The 20,744-nt window shown below is 45.9% G+C and overlaps 1 protein-coding gene across 2 annotated transcripts in view; it reads right to left on the bottom strand.

The window, feature by feature from the left end:
* l3mbtl1 (L3MBTL histone methyl-lysine binding protein 1) overlaps positions 1 to 20,744 on the bottom strand; it is a 45,503-nt gene that overhangs the window by 11,495 nt on the left and 13,264 nt on the right. For both annotated transcript variants that reach the window (XM_079588610.1, XM_079588611.1), the window contains exons 5-15: positions 15,364 to 15,520; positions 15,133 to 15,256; positions 14,976 to 15,024; positions 14,382 to 14,464; positions 14,034 to 14,138; positions 13,805 to 13,940; positions 10,882 to 10,973; positions 10,634 to 10,785; positions 9,322 to 9,398; positions 7,256 to 7,341; positions 5,271 to 5,381 (exon numbers count right to left, since the gene is read on the bottom strand). In XM_079588610.1, coding sequence (XP_079444736.1) covers positions 5,271 to 5,381; positions 7,256 to 7,341; positions 9,322 to 9,398; positions 10,634 to 10,785; positions 10,882 to 10,973; positions 13,805 to 13,940; positions 14,034 to 14,138; positions 14,382 to 14,464; positions 14,976 to 15,024; positions 15,133 to 15,256; positions 15,364 to 15,520 — 1,172 coding nt within the window. The remainder of the gene's footprint in view (positions 1 to 5,270; positions 5,382 to 7,255; positions 7,342 to 9,321; positions 9,399 to 10,633; positions 10,786 to 10,881; positions 10,974 to 13,804; positions 13,941 to 14,033; positions 14,139 to 14,381; positions 14,465 to 14,975; positions 15,025 to 15,132; positions 15,257 to 15,363; positions 15,521 to 20,744) is intronic.

Genomic DNA, 20,744 nt, shown 5'->3' with positions numbered 1-20,744 from the left:
ATCTTTGGCCCCAAACTTCTCACCGGGAGTGTGTGTTTCTACTGGGTTTCTATGAGACATTAAATGAAAGAAAGATAACGTCCTTGATTAACGTACTCGGTTACTAACGTAACCTCGGTTCTCTCTAGAAGAGGAACGAGTACTGCGTCGAAGACGCTGCGGGAAAGATTCTTTCTCGAGATATTGAAGCCAAAAAATGAATCCTTAATTTTGTAATAATGTAAAACGCTTTGCAGCAGCATACAGCCTTAGGCGGAACAGCTTGCGCGCCTATTGGCTGCTCTGCGGCAAAAGCAGCAGCCTATGCGAGGCCTCCATGACGCTTGACCCAATGAGTGCGCTTCGCGCCCTCTACGTCACGTCCCGCCAGAATGGCCATGGCCTAGGCTTATAAATAACCGAGCACAGCTGCCATACTCCGATTTTCATAGCCGAAGCGAACCAGAGCTGGATGCAGGCACAGCACAGAGACGCAGTACTCGTTCCTCTTCTAGAGAGAACCGAGGTTACGTTAGTAACCAAGTACGTTCTCTTACGAGAGATATCTCGTACTGCGTCGAAGACGCTGCGAGAAACCCGTGTAAAAAGCTGTGCATGCTGAGATCCGACACCAGAGACCCAAGGGCGCGCGCGCCCGGGGCACACATAGTGTATGATCACCAGAAAAAACTCACACAGAGTCCCAGGAAAGAGAGGCTAGAATAGCATCATTCCTTTATAATTAGTGCCCCGAGGGGCATTTACAGCATATATATGTATATAAATATATATGGTGGGTCATTACATTGCTCATAGGACATAACTATCAGTGAGCGACGCTTAAAACATTTTGGCAATCTGGGCCGTAATAGAACGGGGCAGAAAACACTATACAGTCTGGCCTCCAAGGCGAGAACCTCTAGGTTATAAAACCTTATAAATGTAGACGAGGAGGCCCAGCCTACCGCCATACAAATATCTTGCAACGAGATTCCACTAGACCAAGCCCACGAGGAGGCCATGCCCCTCGTAGAATGTGCTCTGATGCCCAACGGGCACAGCAGTCCTTTTGATGCGTAGGCTAGCGCTATGGCATCCACTACCCATCTGGACAGGCTCTGTTTCGATGCAGCTCGTCCCTTGGGACGTCCGCTGAACGAAACGAAGAGCTTCTAAAAACAGCGGAGCGGGAAACGTAAGTTCTTAACGCCCTAACCGGGCAAAGAAAGCTAGCGTCATCCTTTTCCTCGGAGGCCGGCAGAGCCGACAGGGAGATAACCTGAGCCCTGAACGGTGTGTTGAGGGACTTAGGCACATACCCATGTTTCGGCTTTAGTACGACTTTATAGTCATTAGGCCCGAACTCCATACACGACGCTCTCACAGAGAGCGCTTGTAAATCCCCCACGCGCTTTACTGAAGTGAGAGCCAGAAGAAACACTGTCTTGAACGACAAGTGCTTCATGTCAACTGAGTGTACAGGCTCAAACGGGGCACCCTTCATGGCATCCAGTACCGTAGAAAGGTCCCAGACGGGGACTGAAGGAGGTCTAGGAGGATTCAATCTCCTAGCTCCTTTAAGGAAACGAACAACCAGGTCGTTCCTACCAAGTGACCGGCCAAGCGTCGGATTGACGAACACTGCTATAGCCGCCACGTAAACTTTGAGCGTGGATGGGGTCCTACCCTTATCCAGCAGCTCCTTTATGTGTGGGAGCCTTTCCCGTTCTGACCACTGGCCAAAGAATGGTCTGCCCTCGAGCAACGCTCCCCAGCCTGAGGTGGATGCGTTCGTAGACAACACCTACACGCTCGAGGAAGTCCCCAGGCTTACACCTGACCGGTACCAGTCTGTCGCACTCCATGGTATCAGAGCTGACACGCATTCCTGATTGACCTTGAGGCGACAAAGACCGGAGACCCATGCTCGGCGCGGCACTCGCGCTTTTAGCCAGAACTGCAGCGGGCGTATGTGCAGTAGGCCCAGCTGTAGCACTGATGACGCTGAGGCCATGAGGCCCAGCATCCTCTGAAACTTCCTGAGCGGAACTATGGAGCCGCTGCGGAAGGATTCTATCATGTGCAGAATACCCAGTCTGTGCTGTGACAACCGCTGTGCTGTCATAGACAGCGAGTCCAGTTCTGTGCCCAGAAAAAATATTTTCTGACTGGGAGACAGTGAACTTTTCGCCCAGTTGACTGAGACCTAAAACCTCGAGGTGATCGAGTATTATGGTCCTGTGCTGTACAAATTCTGATCGCGATTGGGCTAGAATCAGCTAATCGTCCAAGTAATTCAGAATTCGTATGCCTTGGAGTCTCAGGGGTGCCAGCACCATGCACACTGTAAACGTACAAGGTGCTAGAGACAGGCCGAACGGGAGGACTGTATACTGATATGCCTGGCCCTCGAAGGCGAATCTCAAGAATCGCCTGTGACGTGACGCAATTTGTATTTGGAAATACGCGTCTTTCAGATCTATTGACATAAACCAGTCCCCTCGGCGAATCTGCGCGAGGTTTTTTCTGGTCGTGAGCATTCTGAGCTTGCGCTTCACAAGCACTTTGTTCAGATGCCTCAGATCTAAAATGGGTCTGAGACCCCCGTCTTTCTTTGGCACCAGGAAATATCTGCTGTACAAACCCCCTTCGCTCTGAGCTTGAGATAAAAGCTCTATGGCCCCTTTGCTCAATAGCTTCGCTATTTCGGCTCGAAGTAGATGTGCTACTTCTGTTTTTACCATAGTTTCGACCCTCGCCGTGTAACGGTGGGGGCGTCGCGAGAACTGTAGCGAATAGCCTCTTTTTATAATGTTCAGCACCCACTCTGAAAACCCCGGGAAGTTTTTCCCACGCATTCGCATGAGTAACTAGGGGTAGAATGAAATCTGTGCCCTGGTCGCGAAATGGCGGCGACACGAGAGCAACCGTGTGCTGTAACATGGACGCCGTGTTTGCAGCGTTTGAGGCGGGGGGCGCGCTTAATCGAGCGGGCAACCGGCGCGCGCTCAACTCTCTCAGCTGAGAGAGAGTGCACGGGGCGAGCCCCATAGGGCTCGTCATGTCTGGGAATAAATGTGGGTGCGTGATAGCGGGCCAATGCACGGGGCCAATGCACAATCACTACACACTGCATGTCTCACGGTTTCTGTAAAAACGAAACCAATGCACGGTCAGTCAGTTCTAATAGACAGTACTCCCTGTCTATTAGAACTGACTGACCGTGCATTGGTTTCGTTTTTACAGAAACCGTGAGACATGCAGTGTGTAGTGATTGTGGGCACTGAACAGCGGCCACGTTCACGACATGTGATGCACAATCGACAGTCGATTTTATGTGTGCAAGCCCTGTATTGTGTAGGGCTGTGCTTGTGTGTACGAATGGGCACTGAGTTGTGGGCATTACAGTTACACACATTACACCATCGGCCGTGGCCGGGACACCAGAAAATACACTCTTTTCAGATTTACCTGGGACGGATTTACCTTGTGTGCAGGCAAACGGGCCGTGATGCCGGTTAGTTGACTGCAGAATACACTGGCACGGTCACGTGTGTTGGAACTGTGCGAGCGAAAAGTATTGGTGAAAATCCGGCCGCAGCGGGACTTGAACACTGTTGCTTTCCTAGGCGGGCTAGGAAGGCGTGGAGGCCTCGGGCTTGATCGCGATCTTTGGCCGAGGCCCACGCAGCGGAGGGCGGCGTCCAGCTGAGCGTATATTTCGCCCGATGGCATGTGCAGCGGATTTAGTGGCGCGGAGAGTGAGGTCTGTGGCGCTCCGTAAATCCTGCACACAGATCGCTTCCGGGCCTTCCTCGTCAAGCTTACGGAGAAGGGTTGGCCTGGAAGATCTGTAACACCGCCATTGTGTTTGCCATGTCGACGCAGCTTGTCCAGCGGCGGCGTAGGCGCGACTGTTCAAAGCTGAAGACGTGCGGCAGGCTTTAGCACCAGAGGCAGGGACTGGTATCCTCTGTCTCTAGCACCGTCCACCACGGAGAATGCTGCTGAGGCAGAAGTATGCACCCTGGCTGAAAATGGGGCTTCGTGAAGCTCAGGAAGAAAGGGCGCGAGTCGAGAGGGCGGCGAAGTACGGTCCCCTGCAGAAAGCAGCCATCCAGCCGGTTAAGCGCATGCTCCTTGGGCGCCGACCACTCGAATCCGAGGCTCGCGACGGCCTGCGTGAGCAGACGCATCAGCTCTGCTTCGATGCTGGCCTTTCTTCCTCGACGCTCGCGAGCGGCAGGGGCGGGGGCGGGGAGATCCACGGAGCTCGCCCAACCCTTGCTACCCGAAGCGAGGAGAGAACAGTAGTCGTCCTCCACAGACGCGGCTTCACCCTCATCGTCCATAACGGATGCGGCGGCAGACAGCGGCCGTTGTCCGTCGGTCAGAGAGTCCAGCGAAGCGGGCGGAGAAGCTGGCGGCGGAAGCGGCGAGCTCCTCTTGGTGGAGGGAGGTTCCGGGTTCCGCTGAGCACGGCGCTTTTTACGGCGCGGCACTGCAGTGGGCGGAAGAGCAGCTTCAGCGAACGAAGCCAGGCGAGTCCGCAGAGTCACCACAGGCATCGTCTCACAGTGATGGCAGCCGCCATCGGCGAGAGCTTAAAGCTGCGTGGTCCTCACCCAGGCAGGAAACACAAATCACGTGGTGGTCCCCGTCGCTGAGTGGAGCTCGACACGAGCGACAGTTGCGAGGCATCTTTAAAAAGACGCTCGGCTCTTTTAGTGTGGGAGAAAAAATGTGTGATGCAGCAGCGAACACACACACTGTTCAGAAAAGGACATAATATTCCACGCCGGATAGCGATGCAGGGAACGGCGGCTGAAGGCGGCGAGATGTCGACCAGCGGCTTCAGTTGAAAGGCACGTCCTGCAGTGATGCTTCTCGACGACTGTGGCGGCTTCCTCTCAGGATTCAGCGATGCGGGAGCTTCGCTGAAGTAAAGAAAATCGGAGTATGGCAGCTGTGCTCGGTTATTTATAAGCCTAGGCCACGGCCATTCTGGCGGGACGTGACGTAGAGGGCGCGAAGCGTCCTCATTGGGTCAAGCGTCATGGAGGCCTCGCATAGGCTGCTGCTTTTGCCGCAGAGCAGCCAATAGGCGCGCAAGCTGTTCCGCCTAAGGCTATATGCTGCTGCAAAGCGTTTTACATTATTACAAAATTAAGGATTAATTTTTTGGCTTCAATATCTCGAGAAATAATCTTTCCCGCAGCGTCTTCGACGCAGTACGAGAGAACTCTCGTAAGAGAACTTTAGTTATTTGGTTAAAGCAGTTTCTCACACACCTTTACTCTGTAAGTGTCCACTTCCTCCACCGTAGCCACGCGGATCAGGCCCGGACACCTCTTATCCACCGCCTCCAGCTTCATCTGCAACTGGAAGCTGTGGGAAGGACGCTACGCAAACACACAAGAGGAGTCGGCTTTCCAATGCAATCCTAAGCCTGGCTTTATTTTGCTGAAGGAAATGGTTTAAATACAGTTATCAGAGTACTTTATAACAGAATAGTTTCAATCAGACACATTTGTAGATTTCATCAAGTCTGACTAACCTAACAATTAAAGGGGTCATGACCAAGAGTTACATTTTTTTAAATTTTTATATTCCTTGAGGTTCACTGCGGCGAGGAGGCCGAGGTTCAGCGAGGAGAGAGAGAGACAGGAGACCAGTAAGTAGGTCAAGTGCAAATGACAAACACCTGTGTCTTGTTTCAGTCGTTGTCACGGAGAGACAGAATAAAAGCCACCAGGAATATACGTTTTCGTTTGAAAACGTATATTTTTCTCTCCGGTTTGGCCTTCCATCCTCACCTCAGAAGGCGTTTTTATGAATGAAAACAAAGCTTTTTTGAAAACGCCGTTTTCACGCCGACAGGATGCACTCACATTTACTGTCCTGCGGCGATACATGAGAGCAGTCGCGTTTTAGACCAAACACACGGTGACTGCGTGCGACCTGGACGCTTCAGTGGATGGTGAGATATTTTAATAAATTAAATTATCCTGTCAGAAGAATTGCGCGATAACTTCATCATTTATTTCTCCATCGGAATCATCTCAGTGATCTTTTGTGGGGTTTTACGCATGCAGTGAAGGTGAATTTAGCGTTTTCAGGGTTTTTTCAAAAGTTTCTCATCCACACTGAAACGTCCTAAAACCCCTGAAAACGCTAGTCTGGACGGAGAGCGTTTATAAACGAAAACGCACTTTTCAAAAGTGTCCGGATTAATGTAGACGTAGCCTGAGAGAGAGACTGGACTGGGACTTCGTGTGTCTGAGAACTGAGTGACTGGAAACCCAAGTGCTGCAGTGAAAGAGTTTATTCAGTTTTTATTTGTGCAGAGCACAACCTTTGAGATTTCTTTGAATTACTTTTATAAAATGCACAAGTCTCAGTCACCTGACCTTCTTCCTTCCTCACACTGAAATCATCACATTCACAAAAGGAGAATAAAAAAAAAGATGTCCCACTTGCGCTTGTCCATATACTGTAATGGCAGAGGATAGCGAGCAGCATCAAGCTTTACAAAAGTTTTACAGAATGATCTCAAGCAACACATGTCGTATATTCCACATGTTCTGGAGGGATAAGATTAAACAAACCAGAAATGTAATGTATAATTTAATAGAAATCCTGACCTTGGCCTTAGGATCTTGAGTGCCACACTAAACTGGGAACACTAGTTGTTTCTGCTCCATGCGTGAGGAACATGAGGAACACGTGAGGCTTTGCTGTGTTTCACAGAAGCAAGGTAAGCTGTTGTTGTAATGTTAGCTCTTGTAACAGGACAGTTTTGAGTGTCATTGAAGCATTATTTTGCTTCCGCTATGATAAAGAGACATCCACTCTTGCGTTGCGTGTTCGTGTTTTTTGGGCGGCGGAACAATGGCAGGGAGGGATGTGTGTGTTTAGCTCGACTCTATCAACCATCAACAGGGTTTCTCAGAATCGCCCACTGCACCTGTAAGAGACCGAACGGCAGTGGACATGATGTGGATCTTGCTCTGGAGGCAGTCCTATGCACATGCATTTGCCCGTGTGACGCCACAAATCAAGCAACGTCAACACGAGCTGTTTATGGAGCTTGATTAAATAAATACTTTGTTTATAATGTGGAAGATGTTTTACACTATGTTTTAAATGCCTCTTACGTGTCGAAAGTGCAAGGCAAACCTGATTTCTCATGTCATGACCCCTTTCATTTATTGACTGACAGATTTAAAGCAAAGATCATTTAAACTCTTCTAAAGGATTGAGAGATTTAACACACCACTCTGAACGCTTCAGCAGCGACCGCCGTTGAGCCCGTCTCCTCCAAATATCTCTCCCACGAGAACCTGTCAGGGTCAGGATAATCTGCCGGCAGAAGAACACGTTGAGCCAGTGTTATAGAAAACATAGGCAGACTTCAGTATTACAGGTTAAAAGATTGGGGTCGGTAAGATTTGTTATGTTTATGAAAGAAGTCTCTTATGCTTATCAAGGCTACACTTATTTGATCAAACAAACAGTAAAAACATCACTAATGTGAAACAAATTGTACATCCCTAACACTGAGACATTTATGGGTGTGATGGGTGTGATGGGTATGATGGGTGTGATGGGTGAGATGGGTGTGATGGGTGAGATGGGTGAGATGGGTGTGATGGGTGTGATGGGCATGATGGGTGTGATGGGCATGATGGGTGTGATGGGCATGATGGGTGTGAGGGTCGTGATGGGTGTGAGGGTCGTGATGGGTGTGATGGGCATGATGGGCATGATGGGTGTGATGGGTATGATGGGCATGATGGGTGTGAGGGTCGTGATGGGCATGATGGGTGTGATGGGCATGATGGGTGTGATGGGCATGATGGGTGTGATGGGCATGATGGGTGTGAGGGTCGTGATGGGTGTGATGGGTGAGATGGGTATGATGGGTGAGATGGGTATGATGGGTGTGATGGGTATTATGGGTGAGATGGGCAAGATGGGTGTGATGGGTGTGATGGGTGTGTTGGGTATGATGGGTGTGATGGGCATGATGGGTATTATGGGTGAGATGGGCAAGATGGGTGTGATGGGTGTGTTGGGTATGATGGGTGTGATGGGCATGATGGTATTATGGGTGAGATGGGCAAGATGGGTGTGATGGGTGTGATGGGTGTGATGGGCATGATGGGTGTGATGGGTATGATGGGCATGATGGGTATGATGGGTGAGATGGGTGTGATGGGCATGATGGGTATGATGGGTGAGATGGGCAAGATGGGTGTGTTGGGTATGATGGGTATGATGGGTGAGATGGGTGTGATGGGCATGATGGGTATGATGGGTGAGATGGGCGTGATGGGTGTGATGGGCATGATGGGTGAGATGGGTGTGATGGGCATGATGGATGGTGTGATGGGTGTGATGGGTATGATGGGTGTGTTGGGTGTGATGGTGTGATGGGTGTGATGGGTATGATGGGTATGATGGGTATGATGGGTGTGATGGTGTGATGGGTGTGATGGGTATGATGGGTGTGATGGGTGTGATGGGTGTGATGGGTGTGATGGGTATGATGGGTATGATGGGTGTGATGGTGTGATGGGTGTGATGGGTATGATGGGTGAGATGGGTGTGATGGGCATGATGGGTGAGATGGGCAAGATGGGTGTGTTGGGCATGATGGGTATGATGGGTGAGATGGGTGTGATGGGCATGATGGGTATGATGGGTGAGATGGGCGTGATGGGTGTGATGGGCATGATGGGTGAGATGGGTGTGATGGGCATGATGGATGGTGTGATGGGTATGATGGGTGTGATGGGTGTGTTGGGTGTGATGGTGTGATGGGTATGATGGGTATGATGGGTATGATGGGTGTGATGGTGTGATGGGTGTGATGGGTATGATGGGTATGATGGGTGTGATGGTATGATGGGTGTGATGGTATGATGGGTGTGATGGGTATTGGGTGTGATAGGTATGATGGGTGTGATGGGTATGATGGGTGTGATGGGTATGATGGGTGTGATGGTGTGATGGGTGTGATGGGTATGATGGGTGTGATGGGTGTGATGGGTGTGATGGGTGTATTGGGTATGATGGGTGTGATGGTTATGATGGGTGTGATGGGTATGATGGTGTGATGGGTGTGATGGGTGTATTGGGTATGATGGGTGTGATGGGTGTGATGGTGTGATGGTGTGATGGTGTGTTGGGTGTGATGGGTGTGATGGGTGTGATGGGTATGATGGGTATGATGGGTGTGATGGGTGTGATGGGTGTGATGGTTGTGATGGGTGTGATGGGTGTGATGGGTGTATTGGGTATGATGGGTGTGTTGGGTGTGATGTCTCTGTGATTTACCCTGCGGGGGAGTCAGGGGGAGGCTTCTCTCATGACACCAGCCAGTGGGATGAATGTACGGGCTGCGGGAATCACACCTATGACATAAGGAAACTCAAAATATTACAACTTCATTTTGAATAACAAACCTATTAATTCACACAGGACTATCATATCTTGGGCCCTATCATACACCCGGCACAATGCGGCACCAGGCACGACGCAAGTGTTTTTTTCTAGTTTCAGCCTGACGCAGTTTTCATTTTTACGTCCTGCGCCACGTTGTTTAAATAGCAAATGCATTTGTGCAAGGCATAATAAATCCGTTTAGAAATCATTTGGATGGTTAAATAATCTGTTCTGGTGAGAATGGTTACTTTCCCCGCTCCCCCCAGCGTTCCCAGGCGGAAAACCAGCCTTGCATCATTGGGACTAACGTCCCGGTAAGTTGAAAATAGGAAGTCTCGTGAGAAGCGAGAACGAGCGAGAAAGAGCGAGAAACACGAACTGCTTTACGGAATACAAAATGTACATGTCAATGTTAAATGATACTGTGTATGATGTATTACCCACCTCGGTAGACATGCTCCACACGATAAAGTTGGTGCGTCTGGGACTCATTTGCACATGAGCAGCGGTAAAAAGGGGGAGGAGTGCGCCGGCGCGCCGCAAGTGACTTTACGACAGTGATGTGAAAAATATACGCACCGCAGCTGTAGGGGAGCTCGTTGAGAAAATCAGCAAAGCGGTGGCTAGAGTTACCGAGTGCCGCTTTAAAGAGCACGTTAGTAATGTGCGCCTATAGGCGGGTCCACAACGCGCTTACAATCTGCTTATTACACACACAGGGACGCAGCAGCACCACACAAACATGCCAAATTAAAATAAAAGGATTACAGTGTAAAAGATTATTATTGTGTACATAAAGATATGGTGGAATCAGGTTTGTCCCGTAGATGGTCTCGCTTTAACCTCGCGCACGAGCAGATCCGTTTCCTCGCTAGAGAAGCGCTCAGTTTTTCTGCTTGCAAATTCCTTCATGTAAATAACGAATCCACCATGACACGAGCCCAACTGTCTTTTAAAGGGAATGGGAGTTGATACTCTGATTGGTTTATTGCACTTTACACCCAAAACACGCCCATTCCTCATTAAGAGAATAGGGACGACCCTTTTAGAGCATGCGCCGGGAGCGCAGATCGTTCTCCCCGTCGTTAAACTAGCAAAAGTGGATTCAGACACGACCTAAGTGCACTTGCGCCAGGGAGCTTTAGACCATGTGCTTAGATCTGTAAAATAGGGCCCAAAGACTTGAGTCGCCGCTGTAACTCACCAGTAGTCATACGTGTCATCCCAGTTATCAAAATGAACCAGAAAACGGTTGCCCACTTTGTCTGTTACTGTTGCAACACAGATGAGAGAGGGATTCATGCGGTCGACAGCCTCCAACTTCATCCCCACCTCAAACCCACAGTCCGTCTCCGACTGCACAACGAGAAGACAAGGCCTTTGTTCAGACCGTTGTTGGTTTTGTAGGAAATTACAATATATGTAGATTCAGTCAACGATTTTATGACTTACTTTGATTGAGCTAAAAAACAACTCTTTCGGTGCAGCTTGTGATCTGGTGATTTTTAGGTAGTTGGGCCAAGAAAACTCTTCTTCTTTACATCCTGAAAGGGAACAGTGTTGAATGGTAGTGAAGTTAAAGAACCTTTACACAAACTATAACATAAGATAATTTACAATATAACTGTATTTTAGTACACGGTTCTTTGTTGATTCTAGACTGGAACAAGAAAGCAATTGAGATACTGTCACGGTGTCTGTCATTGTTAACTATATTCCCCACAATCCTGGTCTGCACTTATCTCTGTTCATTGCACTCAGCTGTTCCCATCATCCCGTCATTGGGGGAGGAGGAGGAGGAAGACCTCCAGTCTCCCTAAGAACTAAGAACTCCCTAAGACAGGGGTGGGCAATTCATTTGCCCAAGGGGCCACATGAGAAACTGGGGCGGTTATAGAGGGCCGGACCAATACACTTAACTCAGTTCTGCCCAATATATTACATCTCTCTCAAAAAAGAAAAACAGTAAATAAAAATTCATTAAATTAACACAACACACAATTATATAACTATTTAATTAACATTCACAAAAACTTTCTTTTTTTAGCTGACATATTTAAGGGCTAACGGTAAACTCGCATTTCTTGAACGCTGTCCTGCATGAGCGCGAATACAGTTGAGTGAAGGTGCATGTCACATATGGAAGGTATATTCTGACATAATTAAATTAATCAATTAAATGATAAAAATGAAAACTAAAACCAGATTAACTTTTTAATTACAGGAAATTGTACGCAAAATATGTGACAAAATTGAGAATGAAATTAAATGATTTCATTTTCATTTTCACGGGGACAGCGCATCATCCCTGTCAAATTTTAAAATAAAATGCAATTGGTGATTTCACTTTTCATTTTCACTACAATCTCGAGGCAAGACTGCCAATTTTAAAATGAAAAGGCAAACATGAAAAGAAACTGCAATTACAGTTTTTTACAAAGCTTTTTATTAACGCTCACGCAACTTTTGGCACTCTAGCGGTTATTAAACAGAACTGCATGCGTATTGCGGAAGAACATTGCAGCCGGAACTACTTCTCTCATGTCTATGACGAGTCACTCAGGGACAGTGTTACTCTGCAGCGGTGCCGACTCGACCGGCCTAAAATAGTCCGAATATAAACACTGATTATAGGTGTACCATAGTGATTCAGGATAAGACACAAACACAGTTTGGAACATTGATTCATGATGTACACACTCAATATCTAATTTTTTATATATTGAGAAAAAAAAAAATTACGGACTCCAGCTTTTATTTACCAATTACATTACGTGGGCCGGTCAAGGATAGCCAGAGGGCCTGATGTGGCCCGGGGGCCGTACAATGCCCAGGTCTGCCCTAAGAGGTCGTCCTCTACAAGATACAGGCAAGAACAGACAACCGAAGTGGTGTGATACTAAATAAGGAATCCGTGACAAACCAAGAAACAACCAGGGTATATAAACACACAGAACTAACAATAATAACGAGAGACAGCTGGAAACAATGATGGGAACATTGCTGAGTGCAATGAACAGAGATAAGTGCAGACCAGGATTGTGAGGAATGTAGTTAACAATGACAGACACCGTGACAGATACATCATAGATCTTCTTATTAACATAGATCTGTTTTTACATAGTTCCTTTTTTAACATAATCTTTTTTTTGAACTTCAAGTGTCACAGTGATTTCCCCACAATTAAGGGATTTTCTTGACATGGTAAAATCGCTATAACCCGACAGCAATATTCAATAAATATCATTATTAATATTATTCACAGAAACCTTTTCAGGCAAATAATATAGTTTATTAGCCAACTGTAGGTGATACTGTAGAAAAGTTACTTGTGATTTTAAAGGGTTAGTTCACCCAAAAATAAATATAACAATAAACACAATCCGAAAAACTCTTCCAAGCTTTATAATGGCAGTGAATGGAGGATGAGATTTTGAAGCCCAAAAAAGCGCATCTATCCATGATAAAAGTGCTCCACATGTCTCCAGGGGTTAATAAAGGCCTTCTGAAGTGAAGCCATGCATTTGTGTAAGAAAAACATCCATATTTCTAATTTTATCAACTTAAATAAATGAAGCTCTAGCGCAAGTTCTGCCAGGAAGACTCAATTGTTACGTAACTTATTACCTTCTCATCTATCCAATCATATCCTAATACTTTTGGTATAAAAGGTTGGTACTTACACACATCTGAGTTCGCAGATGCTGTCGCTCCATTCACCTCCACCCTCCCCACCACCTCCAAGACGGGTCCTTCCCTCCATCCTCCACATAACACCAAGATGTCTTTCTCCTCCATCCACCCCACCACCACCAGATGGCCTCTTCCCTTACTCCGCAGGGGGTCGGCTGCGCCTCTGCCTTCGTCTTCAGGCAGGATATGCAGAGTCCGAACCCTAGGATTGCAAGCTACGGACGGGGCCTACTGTACGCCAAAGAACTTGATTGCTTGCTGAGCTCTTAATAAATGTTCATTGTCACAGTATTTATTCTCCCGAGTCTTTCTGGTAGAACTAGCTTCCGACAGACGGCCTACGCATTGGTTTAGGGTGAAAGAGTAACACTTGACTCGACGCATGACACACATGGTTTCGCATGGTTTCGCTTCAGAAGGCCTTTATTAACCCCCAGAGCTTCAAAATCTCATCCTCCATTCACTGCCATCCAAGCTTGGAAGAGCCAGGATATTTTTTTATATAACTCCGATTATATTCTTCTGAAAGAAGAGTCATATACACCTAAGAAGACTTTTTGGGTGAAGAATCCCTTTAATACAATTAAATACAGAATTTGGTGTGTGTGTGTGTGTGTGTGTGTGTGTAACACCTATTTGAACTATTTTCCTCACCCGAACAGATTTCAAATGTATAATTCACCTTTGGGTGTGTATAACTTGTGTCCTGTGCTCTCACACCATCCAGCTGGGTGAATATCAGGGCAGTTGGCGTTGACCCAGAAGTCATGGCAGTCAGAATAGCCATCAAAATGAAGGCGTAATCTGAAGCCACACACCTAGAGACAAGCATTTCAAGAGAGTGACTTTCTCCACATTGATTATAGTCATAGCAGTCAGAAAGTCAAATGTGAAGAGCCGTCACGATGTACCTCAGCCACCGTCAGGACGAAATACATAGAGGGATGCTGGGGGTCAATGCCTTCTAACTTCATACCCTGTCGAAAGTTGTTCTTAATCATGGGAACCCTTTGTGTCTAGAGCGGTTACATGGATAAATATTAATATTGAAAAAAGAAGAAAAAATCCATAAATGACCTGTTTGTAATCTGTACTCTGTATTGAAATAAATCACATAAATGTTCTGTGCTATGATAACACATCACAGCTGCAGAATCAAAAGCACATCATAAAAATGTCATTGAAGGAAGGAGTTTTAGATTAAAATCACTAGCAAAGAGGCATTCTTCCCTTCCTGTGGTGAAATAAAGAAGTCAAACCTCCTGGAAGAGTCTGGCTGGAGCGGCCACAGCTTTCTGTTGCTCTAGGTACTGCGGCCAGGACCACAACTCCAGTTTAGCCTCTGTCGCACCCACAGACATGTGTTACACAGTCATATATGCAAAGCACACTGTTCTGATGTCATCTCATTATGTGTTCATGTGTATGTAAAGTAGTTTTAAAGTATTATTCTTTTGGGATAGACACTGATACAAACAATATCAATATGCATGCAAATCCCTGGTTTATACAAACATTTCACAAGCATAATAATTACACCACATTTGAAACATTTGTACATCTCTAATGTTGTAAGCATATGTAAAGGCAAGCTTACATTTTGGAAGCTGTCCATGCATTGGTATCGTTCATATCAGCGTCTATCACTTTACATTCGAATACCTGCAAATACTAATGAGATTGCATTGGTTAGGAACACAAAACCTGCATTTCTGCAGTTTGGGCAACATCATTGAAGCAGTGATTGACATTTGTGTGGATGCACAGTGCAAGTGTGTGAAATCTAACTTTAGATTTAATTTGTGATGATTTTATAAAGTAATACTGTGTTTTGTATGAGTGTGAGTAAGTACCTGCTTTGTTGTGTCTGTCATCAATTTTTAAAGCCTCTATTTTTTCCTCCTTTAATGACAAAAGTGCATTTCCTTGCATTAGAACTCCATATGAAATACAATATAATGTAAAAATACACACCAAACACAGCAATTCAATTAATTGAAAGAACTGCACCATTGGTTCAGCATCGGACTCCTCATCTGATGGGCTGTTGTATTCTCTCCTCTTCCTCTTCTTCATTGGCTTCAACATTTCATGCTCATGATAGGCCATCTGTGCTTCTGCAATCCCTGCAGGACTAAAGTACAAGACTTGAAAAATACAAGAAATCTCACACAAATAACACACACTGTACTTGTATATTGCATGAGTAGAATAGATATGTAAGTCTAGTAGTTCATTTACTTTTTAGACATTGGTTCTCCATGTAGGTAAGTCTGTTTGGCCGATATCTCACTGCACTTGCTATGAACTGGATTGTCTCGAACTTCTATATGTCCTCTCTGAAGTCTGTCGGCCTCCACAAAGACAGCTGGCCTGCTATTCCCACTTGCTGAGATGCCTGGAATAAAAAAAAATACTGTTTGTGATGATGGCATTGGAAAGACAATATTTGACACGCTAGATTTATACTGATTACAGGCTCCAGAATTATCTTTTCACATCTGCCAATTAAAAAATGTTACCGCTCACAAAATTATTCTGAACTTGTCATTGAACTGCTGTTATTCCAGCTCGGGTTTAACTGTAATCAAGTTTACATCCACTTTTTGCACTGTTCTGTTATCAACAAAGTTTAAAAAAAGTCTATTTCTATACAATTGTCGTTTTATGGATAAAAAGGTGTGCGTAGTGTGTAGTAGTGTATTTTGTGTATATACTCTAGGCCCAGCACTTTTAGAAAACTGGTATCTCTATTTCCATTCATTGCAAAAGCTCTTGAGCAAGTCCCGTTCAACCAAGTCTCTGCCTTTCTCACACAGAACAACCTCCTAGAGAGCAACCAAACTGGCGTCAAACACGGTCACTCAACTGAGACTGCCCTGCTCCCGGTCACCGAAGCTCTGAGACTGGCAAGAGCAGCTTCCAAATCCTCAGTTCTACCGCTTTTGAGAGTTAACCACCAGATCCTCTTGTCAATCCTCAAGACGAGTGGCATAAGTCGCAACATCTAGATACTGGGGTGCATCAGGGCTCAGTGCTGGGACCACTTCTCTTCTCTATCTATATGTCATCACTAGGCTCTGTCATTCAGAAACATGGATTTACCTTTCACTGCTATGCAGACGACACACAACTCTACCTCTCATTTAATCCAAATGATGCTGATTCCTGCTTACATCTCAGCCTGCCTGACAGACATTTCTTGCTGGATGAAGGACTATCACCTTCAACTCAACTCAACCATGCGAAGACCGAAGCTGCCTGTGGTTTCGGCCAACCCAACACTACACCACAACTTCTTCATTCAGTTGGGTTTGTCAACCGTAACTCTTTCCAGGACAGCCAGGAACCTTGGAGTTGTGATTGATGATCAGCTAAACTTTACAAACCACATTGTTAGAACTGCCCGGTCCTACAGATGTGCCTATAACATTAGGAAGATTGGGCCCTTCCTATCGGAGAAACACAACTACGTTGTAGCAAACCCCCCTTTATAGTAGCACATATTGGTACCACAATCTTTTCTACAACAGTTATATCTACATCTCAGTGTTTCCCACACATAGACTAATTTGTGGCGGTGCGCCATAGAATCAACACCGGTCGCCACATATTGCGTTTCGTTATTTTTTTTATTTTTTAATGCCTATTTAAAACACGCAGCGTATTCGTTCAGCTGCATTTCCTTTTGAAATTTTGAAATTTACCTTTCATGTAGTGTGTAACATAGATCTAAGTGAACAAAAACATCCTGCAAAGTTTGAAATATGAAAGTGCACCGTATATAAAGTTATTGTCTTTCAAAAGTAAGAGTCGACTCTGAGTCATTTTTATGAATCGTTAGAAGACCGAAGCTTTTTCTCTGACTAGATGACGTCAACTTGTCAAGTTATTTTAATACGATACGCCCACTTATTGCGCTCCAAGGCCAGGGAAAATATCATGGCGACGAGACGCTGTGTTCTGAAGTGCGACTCAAAAGCCAACTTTTTTCATCTGCCCGAGGAGCATTTGAAGACTAAGTGGCTACAATTCATATATACAACTATACCACAGAAGTATAGTCTGAGCCTTGTGCTTTGTTCGCGCCATTTTGAAGACGATTGCTTTTTAAATGCAATCAAACTTGGATTCGCGAGCCGGCTGATATTGAAGGAAGGTTCATTTCTAAGTGTATTTGCATCAGCTTCCTCCTCCGTATCACAACCTGTAAGTGTTATTAATAATTGTTGCTTTTATGTTTTATGTAGCATGCTTAATTATTATTTTGTTTGTTGTGTAAGCACCGTTTAGCATCTAGGTCTTCAATGACAATTGTATTGAGATATGTGAAGTGTTTGTCGTTGTTTTCGGAGTTGTCTTAAAGAATAGAGTAATACTTCGTAGTAACGTAACTGCATTTTTTTTTTTTTTGTAAAAACGTTATGTTTATTGCATCGGGCTAATGCAAACAAAGACTGATTGTGCTTTTACAATATGAACTCTGGGCTATGCTCGCTAACATAACATTAAATTCTTTATTTTTAGTTTTTTACTACAAACTACAAAGCAGTGGACTATAATCATTATTATAACATGATTTAATTGATAAAAGCATCATTGTACTCCGTGTTAAACAATAAGTATTCTCTCTGTAAACACTGCTGGGTCATCTGACCAATCAACGCAGATTAGCGTCGCGCAAAGGAGGGGTTTGGAAAAATGAGTCGTTGAACGAATCATTTGGGAGTCGGTGAGCAAATCAGGTAAAAATAAATGCATATTATACGACAACAAAAGTGTTTTTTTGACATTGCATGCACGTAAAACTGTTGTTGGGGACTCCCAAAACAACATTAGGAACATTTTAAATGTCATAATAGGTGCCCTTTAATATTTAATATAATAAAGTTCTGTGTAACAAATTATTAACAAAGGAATTACTTTGAATCACCCCGTTTCATCGCTTTGCTTTTGGTCTTTGTTGCCCAGGTGCTCCACTTGGCCACCTTTCGCTTTATAGAGTTATGCTGTCTCCGTCCTTAGATGCTAGGTTGTTAGGCTCTCTGTGAGCCTCCTTGGCTACTGTCTTTACAATACTGGCGTTATAGAGGGTCATTCTTCTAGGCTTCCGCTCCCTAGAGCTCTGCCCAGACAGCGAGTTTGAGTTGCTAGGCTTTGAGAAGCCTCCTTGGTAAGCTGTTCTGTGTAGGAAGTCATTAGACCGCCTCTTGCTTGAGAGAGTCGTCATGCTGAGGTCTTTGTCCTCAGAGTTTAGCTAGACAGTACGCTAGGTTAATAGGCTCTCTGTGAGCCCCCTTGGCTACTGCCTACTGCGTGGAGAGTTATAGAGAGTCACTCTTTTCAGGCCTTCACTCCCTAGAGCTCCGCCTGAATAGCAGATCTGAGTTAGGCTTTGAGAAGCCTCATTGGTAAGCTGTTCTGAGCATAGGATGGCGATAGACCTCCTCTCACTTTAGAGAGTCACCATATTCAGGCCTCCGTCCCCAGAGCTCGGCAGGTAGAAAAGTGCATTTGTGCTATTTGCGAGCCTTCTTAGCCACTGCTTTCAGAAGAAAGTTGGTTGTGAAAGCATTGTATGGCTCTCAGTGAGCCCCCTTAGTTACTGCTTCCTTTTGAGCAGCCCTGAGTATAGAACGTAGTTAGGCCTCCTCTCGTCCAAAAGAGTCAGCATATTGAGCCAGAATTGGGCTGTAGCTCTAAGTTGTAGGCTCTTTTCCTGAGCCTCCTCTGGTTCATCTAGTTTGGGTGTACTTTAACCATTGTTTGTTCCCTGAGCTCCGTCTGTTATAATAGTGTCAAGTGAGTCTCCTTGGTCACTGCTCTTGAACTAGAGCGTTGTTAGTCCTCCTCTTGCTTCGTTCTATTAGAGGCCTCCGCTCCTCTGAGCTCCTTCTATTATTGTGTCAGGCTGCTAGCCCTGTTATGTAGCTTCCTTGACCAGCTAGGATGTAGTGTACTCGGACAAGGTACACAAGATGTCCTGAGTGTGGGGCGTTGTCAGGTCTCCTCTCGAGAGTCGTCATACTGTGGCCTCCGCTCCTAGAGCTCGGCTAGGTGGTAGGGTAATATGCTAGGTTGTTAGGCTCTCTGGGAGCCTTCTTGGCTACTGAGCTTAGTGTAGGGTTTTGCTAGGCCTCTCATTATGAGAGTCATTGAGGCATCCACTCTGCAGGCCAGTTAGACAGAGATTTTAGCTCTTTCTGAGCTTTTTCGGTACTGCTCTTGGGTTAGAGTGTTCCCTGGGCCTCTTGTTTGAGGCCTCCACTCTTCAGGGCTCTCTGTGAGCCTCCTTGGACGATGGCCTGAATATGAACATAGTTAGGCTTCCTGTCTCTAGAGTCATCCTGTTGAGGCCTCCATTCTTGCGAAGCTCCAGTCTATGATCACGTTGCTGGTGTGCACCTTAGGGAGGATGACTCCCTTTGAGTCCTTTGACTTAGCTCTGTCAATCGGGCACGCATTACTTCAGCACAAGTTCCCTTTCGATAAGGTCTCAATTTATGTCTCAAGTTACGCATATACAGTAACCATGAATTCCTGAGAAGGGGAACAAGATGCTGCTTCCCTTTGCCATGCTTCTGGTATTCCTGCACACATCTCCTTCAGTCAAGAAGTGGATTACATATTTCACAGGTGGCCTTTTATACTCAGTCGTAAGAGTGATAACATCTCAGGCCAATGTCAAGACTCATGCTTCAGACACCGGTCACGCCGGAGGCATTCCCCCATAGTGACCCCTAGGGGATGCAGTGTCTCGTTCCCCTTCTCAGGGAGCCATGGTCACATGCATAACTTGAGACGATATACTGCTGTAATTACAATAATCAATACGGGTCTGCGGTTTACTGCAATGTACATGCATTCGCTCTGCGCTGTTCAGTGTGTTGCATAGCTTTGCCACACATATTTTGATAGCTGGACAGATAAATAAAACCAGGGAAGGGTTAACTGTGTGTGCAGATGCAAGGTATATTTAATATTTCTAAAATAAACAACTAATAATATTTCTCTGGCACCTGTAAGTTGCATGGCATTCCTTGGTCCAGTTGTTTGGTTAGTGAGAGATTATACTGTATGTAGTTGCAATAAACTGTCACGATGCACTCCACAACGCCTCCTCCTGGCTTCACCAGATCACTCTGTCCTGAGTTCTAGGACTTCACTTCCCATCACCCCCGTCACTCATCACCTCCTTCCATCCCTGTCTCATTCCCATTATCTCTGCCACCTGTTCCCACTTAGCTCCTCTTTATCAGGACCTCGCTTCCCTTGTTCCCTGCGAGGTCTTGATACTGCCACTACGTGCTACTCTGAGCTATTCTCCATATTCCCGTGCATTCCTGGTTCCTCGATTCAAGCCTGTATCCCCATCTACTCTGTGAACGTTTGCTGCCTGCCCACGACCCTTGCCTGGTAACCACTCTGAGTTTGGTCTGCCCCTGTATATTCAACAGCCCTGTTGCTGCCTTTGTTTCTGTCTGTTTGTGTTAATCATTAAAGTTATTGCACATGGATCCAAACGCCTCTGAGTCTTCATCACAGAAGACCTCGCCTACACAGGATCCAGCAACCTTGCATCGTCTAACATCAGAAGTCACAAATCAAGCTTCCGTACTGGT

This window comes from Phoxinus phoxinus, assembly GCF_949152265.1.
Source record: "Phoxinus phoxinus genome assembly, chromosome: 18".
Taxonomy (NCBI): Eukaryota; Metazoa; Chordata; class Actinopteri; order Cypriniformes; family Leuciscidae; genus Phoxinus; species Phoxinus phoxinus.
This window is presented reverse-complemented; position numbering and strand designations above follow the sequence as displayed.